Here is a 7,424-nt window from a genome sequence, read left to right on the forward strand (position 1 = left end):
GAAAAAAGACACAACTTTGACATACAGAGAAGTAGGAGAATATAGACTATTCTTAAAGAAAAGGCAGTCAGGGTCTGGCTGTGTTTCTTACTTGTTGAAAACTTACTGTGTATTTACAAGGTCCAGGAATTAATTCCTAGTGCTAGAAAGGGTAAAAAAGAGGGTGAAAACTAAAGAAATGAGAGAAACAAAACAGGTAATCAATATAGAATTGGTCAAAGATAACCATGATAAATAAACTGGTTGTCAGACTCAAAACAACCTCAGTAATACATTTTAATGTGCATACCACTCTTTTATTTCCAAATGGGACGTGATCTCTAGGCAGTTTTCCCAGTTATAATTTTGAGGGAGAATGAAAGATAAAGGTAAAATAAGTGTTTTGGTGATTTATTTATGGCAATTACAGATGCAGCAATAAATATGAAGTTTGGCTATACTAACAGATGTTATGCTAATACATTTCCAACTTACCAGTAAGTATCACATTGTTCACATAATGAAGTTTCCTACAGACTGAGATAAAGATGGTGAGTACATGTATTTCTTGTTGACATGGGGGCAGCTTGTAAAATTCATATGAAGAAATGTTAAATCTAACTCAGGTCCCAACACTTTGTTCCAGGAGCTGTTTTCACTGCTTCTTCTGAAGTGCTTGGCTATTCTAGGTGGTTTCCAGTAAATGTGTTGGAATCCATGACTCACAATCAGTAGCTCCTTGCAGTCCCTGTAGCTTTTGGCTTCCTTGAGGAGATACTTAGGAGTGGAAAAGTACAGAGGAAGACAGATGTTCTAGCACTTGTTTAGCACTTGTCTGACAGAACAGAGGAAAAGTGAGGCACATTTTACTGTAAGAATATTTAGGACCCCATGAAAATTTAATCACAGAGAAAATGAAGAGGGAACAAAAGAACCAAGTGTCAGAATATCAATACTGGTGGATGCTTTCCAGATTTTGTTCTGTTTTTGTGGTACTGAAGATGGAAGCCAGGCATGCTCCACCATTTTAGGTTTTTAGTTTTTGTTTTTGTTTTGTTTTTGGAGCAGAGTCTCGCTAAGTTTCTCAGACCAGCTTCAGACTTGTGGCCCCACTCTCAACTTCCTTGGTACAGGGATTACAGGTCTGCACCACTACATCTGGATTCCACTTTATTTTTATTGCTTTACACATGCATGGTACCTGGACTGGTCAAGGATGCTAACAGGATAAAATATATAGCCTCCAATTTTTAATTTCCAAGGGACTTCACTAGTGTTCAAATGAGCAGATATTGGATGAGCATATCTGAAGAGATGAGTTTATCATATGCTCAGAGTGTACAGCATGTGTATGTGTTCACTAGACCACTCAATATTTGGATCTGCAATTTGGAAAAGCAGAGTCATTAGGGCAGATTAAAATCAATAAAGTGAATGAGATCATTTAGCAAGTTTTTCAGTAACAGAATTTCCAAATTACAGAAATAACTATAGAAAGAACATTGCCTTGGCCTGGGAGAAACTTCCAGTTTTCCCATTAGTTTATAATTTGGTTCTAGATTGTAAATGGATGCTTCCCATCTTATTAAAGGACACGTAAGCATTTTCTAATAGATTTTATTTTAAGTGGTTGCAATGACTCTACTAAAATTCTTTCAGAATTATTTAAAATATTCTTTACTTTTGAAACATCTTCCAGATATTAACTGTTTATTTGGACACTCTGTGATTTAAGCAATTACTGTGCCCTATTGCACTTCAAGTTTTTTCATATATGAAATAAAAATAATAATAATGCTTGCACTGTAAGTCACAGGGCTATCTCAAAAATAAAAAAAGATGGTAGACACCAAAGACTTTGTCAATTGAGTACTCTCTTTATGCTGCAAATTAACATACAGTTAGTCGTATTTGTGTATGCTTGCTTTGATAGCTTTTTTTCAGTTTTTATGATCATCTTCATGAAAGTCTATCGTCTCTAACAATGACAACAAAATAATGATGAAAGATATTTTTAATGAAAAAGATTACAAGATTAATAAGTAACATGAAAGTAGCACTCTGTCACAACAGACTGAATTCTTTGAGGATAGAGCCTAGCTTTGTTCTGTGTACTTATTGTCCAGTACAATGCTGGTCACTTAGTAGGACATAGTTAATATTTGTTGGATGAATCAATAAGTGAAAAGAATACATAGGTAGATGATAGATAGATAAATAGACAAACAGAGTGCTTGAAATTTCTCTAGGTAAGTGCTAGATTTCTAGGCTTTACATTAACCCATGTAAACTCTAATAGGGCAGGATTAGTGATGAGATATTGCTCACAATCTAATGAATCAAACTTAAGCAGAATTTTAATAACAAAGAAAGTAATGAGAGACAATTACCTAGAATCCAGATTTAGTTATTACAATCTATCATAATGCTTTCTCTTAATAAATGTTACTACATAAATATTTATTAACTGTGTTGTTATTGTTTTATTTTTTCACATCTCTTTGTATCTCACTCCTTCAAGTTCCTTTATTCTGCAGCATCTTAACCATCTTCCCTTTTGCTGATTATTGCTTACAATCACACAAACACACAGTTCCCATCATCTTTAAACAGAAGTGAGAACATCTTAAGTCTCCCTTAATATCATTTCTCCATAGCCTTCCTTACTATGTTCCATCTTTCAATCTGGCTTACCTTCCCCAAAGAGTTGTCTTCTGCTTTCTTCATTTTTTTTACTTTCTCTTCACTGGTTCTCCCCACTCACCCATCTCCTAACCCACTGGTGTTCTCAAAGTTTCCTTGAGGGGGCCACGCACAGCTTGGATGACTTCACCCCTAGTCAACTTGGCAAGGGTCAGCCTACCTTTTAAGCATGGCTCAACATCCATTTCTTCATTAATAAGAACATTTTCAAATGTATACAAAAAAAAGACAAACATCTTACATATATATATATATATATATAATGCCATATTTTTCTTGCAATACACTTTATATATATATATTTAACTTTCCTGTTAAGTTCAAATTAAGGAAGGATTAAGTTTCACTATCAGCCTGTTGCATTAGCAAAGAAAGAAGGAATGGGTTCTTTTTTTTTTTTTCAGGAGTAAGAAACTTTATTGAGGGAAAGTTTCTTGTCTGAAAGAGATATGAGGGGACACCCAGAAAGTGGGTAGCTCCAAGTAATAGGTTCTTGAAGATGACATTTTATTCAACACATTTTGAGTGCCAATTTATACATAAAGCCATTCTAATTATTGTTAATATGCATTATTAATAAAAATGAAATGATTATATACTAAATGTCAATAATAAGTATCTGCCTATGATGAAAGTATGGGTGATATTTATTTTAATATTTTGCACACTAATTTTTAAATAAACACACAGTTTATTGTAGTACAGAGGCACTTGCTTCCTATATATATAAATTAAGCCTCCTTCTAACACCATGTAGAAGTGGTTTTTCTCAGCTTTGAGTTTTAATAAAGTTCTTCATTCAGGCAGGAAAGTTTTCACATATGAGATAAACTGTTTTTGTGATTTACCTTATTTTTATTTATAAAATGTGTTGTATAAAAGTGTAAAGTACATCTTTTCTTACCTTAATGGTTTTTCTAAACAGTGTCTATTCCTTGAGAATGTTTTCTTTTACTCCATTTTCCTGTAATCTGTTTACTTTTCCAAACTGATAAACAGCAGTCCCTCAATCTGTGCCTGCTGCTTAGGAACAAATCAACTATTTCACAAAAATTTCTCCATTCTCATTTTCATGTATTTAAATAGAACTTCCCCACAACTTTGGTATTGTCCTCCTTTTCTTTTTTAACTCTTCACTGCCCATATCATTTCTTTTCTTTAACGTATCATTGCACCTTATAAAGACCGTCTTAGTTACTTTTCTCTCATGGCTGAGACAAAATGCCTGATACTCCAAGTTAAAGGAAGAAAGTTGTTTTTTTTCTTTTTTACCGGGGATTGCACTCATGACCTCACACTTGCAGGCAAGTGCTTTCACCACTGAGCTAAACCCCTGCAGGGAAAGGTTTATTTAGATCACAGTTTGCAGAGGTTTCACTGCATAACTGGCTGAGTCAAAGCAGGGTGGAGCAGCAGAAACTGATTGCAGAGGAGTACTGTTCACAGAGGGCAGAAGAAAAAAGTTCCAAGGAGAAATCAGTTCATGGTGGCCAGAACTTAACAAAGGAAAAGAGCCTTAACAGTGTCTTTTTGCCCCTTTTATACTTTATCTAGGCTACTGGGAGTAGTGTCGGGCCAATCAGCTGGCGGATTTAATAACCACACATCCTTAATCCTAGCATTGCACCCTGAACCAAGCACACACTCTAGATTCAGACACCTCTGAAAAGCCCACCTGGGACTCTGTTAGGTGTGGAGGGTGTTATGCTTTGTCCTGCAAAGCCTCGTGCCAGCAGGGAGGCGGGCTTCTAGAGTTTGTGCACTACTCATGGTCCATGGCGGGATTATGGGTGTAAGTGTCACCCACTCAAGTGGGTGTAGTCTACACACAAGATAAGGCACATAGAGTCTTCTCTCTACGCTCTCCCTTTTTTGCTCTTGTTCCTTTGGTATCTGCCACCACTATAAACTGTTTCCCCTCAGCCACACCATTCTTCCTTGGAGCCAGCTGAGTATGGACTGAAATTCCACAAACTGTGAACCAAATAAATCTTTCCTTCCTTCTTTTTGGAGCATCAAGTATTTACTCTCAACAATGAAAGAAAAGTAACTAAGACAGGGGGACATTTGTACACAAACCATAACGATCACTTATTATTCTTGAGATAATAGTTTCATGTGTAATTTCCCCCATGTTGTCACCTTTGGTAAGTTACTCAGCCTCCATGGGATCAGTTTTCTAAACTATACATTGTAAATCTGTATCTACTTAGTAAAGTTAAGAAGATTAAATGAGCTGATAGAGGCCAGTCCTTCAGAAGGGTGGTTGGTACAGGATAATCACAATGCCAATGGCCAATGGTAGCTATCATCATATTTATTATGATTTTTTTTTGCCAAGTCAGTGGCTCAACTGCAGCAAATAACTCCTGAAAGCAGTTAGAGACCCATGACATATTCAATAAGGCCAGAGAGAGAGAGAGAGAGAGAGAGAGAGAGAGAGAGAGAGAGAGAGAGGTTTACTTACAGACTACTTTCCTGTGAGCAGTTTTCTCAAGGCGCCCTTCACATCAGGGTTCCTCAGGCTGTAGATGAGTGGGTTTAGCAGCGGGCTGATGACAGTGCTGAAGATGCCAATGCCCTTGTCCTTGTCTGAAGTGTCCACTGAGCCCAGCCTCATGTAGCTGAAGATGCCTGTCCCATAGAAGATGCCTACTACAGTGAGGTGGGAGCTACATGTGGAGAAGGCCTTCTTCCTGCCCTCAGTGGAGCGGATTCTCAGGACTGCAGCTACTACGTGGGCATAGGATAGTGTGATGAGAGCCAGTGGGACCACACCCATAAAGGCTGCTGCTGCAAAGAGCAGTTGTTCATTTAACTGGATGCTGGAGCAGGACAGCTGAAAGAGTTGAGGAAGGTCACAGTAGAAGTTATTGATCACATTGGGGCCACAGAAGTTCAGGGTAGACAAGGCAACTGTTTGAGTAACAGCATGAGCGAAGGAAAAGACAACTGACATGCTCACCGAGGCTTTCTGGATCCCCCAGCTCATGCGGGTGCTATAGGTGAGGGGCTGGCAGATGGCCAGGTAGCGGTCATAGGCCATGACAGTCAGCAGGAAGCAGTCTGCCCCAACCAGGAGGTGGAAGAAGAAGAGCTGTGATAGGCAGGCTCTATAGGGGATGCTCCTATCCTTGCACAGGAGTTGCTTCAACAGGGCAGGAACTGTGACACTGATGCACCCAACATCCAGCAGGGACAGGTTCCCCAGGAAGAAGTACATGGGGGTGTGGAGTTTGGGCTCAGTGAGGATGGCAGCAAGGATGCTGAAATTGCCCCCGACAGTAGCTGCATAAGCAAGAAGGAAGATGACAAAGAGGATGGGCTGTAGGGCTGGGGAATCTGTGAGGCCCACCAGAACAAACTGCATAACAAGTGAATCATTTTCTGGGACTCTTGGTTCCATCTCTCTACCAGCAACACTGCTTTGAGCAATGTTCAATGAGTTTCAAGGGTGCTTAACGGCTGAAGACGTCTTAATAACAACCAGCAAATGTAGCAATGTCAGGGAGGCTGGTAAGTCAGGACACATATAAAGAGAAAGAAATGTAAAATTGAGATATAATAGAAAAAGATTGATAAACATAACTCCCAGTGTATAAGAACAGACATTGGAGAGACTCGAACAGAGAAAGTGAAAATTTCTTCAAATGAGGAACAAAAATTTGGGAACAAAGCTGACATTTGAAAGTTAGAAGGAAAAATGATTTTCCTGAAGCCATGGTTCCAGAAAGGAAATTACAAGTTTTCACATCATGGAAGGTTATTGTCTCAGTATACAACATCCCAGAATATAAAAATTGAATTTCAGAAGCAGAAGAAGGCAGAGTCCAACTTAAGTGCCTGTAATCTCCACATACACATGTCTTGATATTAGTCATTCCTTGGTATCCTATTAGGAATTCTCAGGTATCACAATGCGATGCCCAAGGCCTGTACGTTAAGTGGCATACCATTTCACAGGACTAGAGCCACTGCCCCTCTTTCCATATGCATAAAATGATCTCTAGATTAACTATCATGTGTAGTATAATGTAGAAACTCTAAAAAAAGTTACCATGTATTATTTAGGGATTAATTGCCAGAAAACATGTCCACACATGTTCAGTACAGACACAGATTTTTCTGAATATATTCAATCCCTGCTTGGTTGGATTATGATTTGAGACTGCAAATATGAAGTCAGTGCTAAGTAGACTACCATGGCTAAGACTAAATGATTGACCCATGAACTCACGAATCTTAGTCTGAACTTCTCAGAAAAATGGGAAATTCAGTGAAAAATATTGGAACTAATTGAAACATGTCATTAAAGGCATTTCCCACTCCTGAACTGCACTACCAACACTTAAAATTTTGTGAAAAGTATGTGATGTGGCATTTCTCCATATAGACTCTAGGAAACTTTAGCTCTCACATATGGACATTTTACTAAATAAGAATGGAGGGAGAATTTTGAACAGGCTGAAAATTTTCAAGCCAAGTTTCCAGATTAGTAGTTTGGCCAGCTGCAGCCTTAACTCATAGGACACCAGGCTGAATGTTTTCAGAGCTGGATCCTTAGCTCTTCGCATCTTAGTCTCCTGCCTGTCATTATAATCATCTAAGCCATGTGCTATCTTGGGCCTGGTGACAGATAAGAGCCACAAATGATCCACAAGCATAGTCACTTACATGATTTGTCCTAGTACCAAAGTGGTCACTCTCATGAAATACACAAGGGTCTACCTTAATCTCTGGAT

General features: G+C 38.4%; 1 protein-coding gene across 1 annotated transcript; it reads right to left on the minus strand.

Annotated features, from left to right (window-relative positions):
* Positions 1-5,152: 5,152 nt before the first annotated feature.
* Positions 5,153-6,088, minus strand: LOC100731740 (putative olfactory receptor 3A4). Its single transcript, XM_013152085.2, has one exon. The coding sequence runs from the start codon at positions 6,086-6,088 to the stop codon at positions 5,153-5,155; it is 936 nt and encodes a 311-aa protein (XP_013007539.2).
* Between the last annotated feature and the right edge of the window lie 1,336 nt (positions 6,089-7,424).

The sequence above is a fragment of the Cavia porcellus genome, unplaced genomic scaffold (assembly GCF_034190915.1).
Source record: "Cavia porcellus strain 051 isolate PalLab524CR breed Dunkin Hartley unplaced genomic scaffold, mCavPor4.1 scaffold_6, whole genome shotgun sequence".
NCBI classification, from domain to species: domain Eukaryota; kingdom Metazoa; phylum Chordata; class Mammalia; order Rodentia; family Caviidae; genus Cavia; species Cavia porcellus.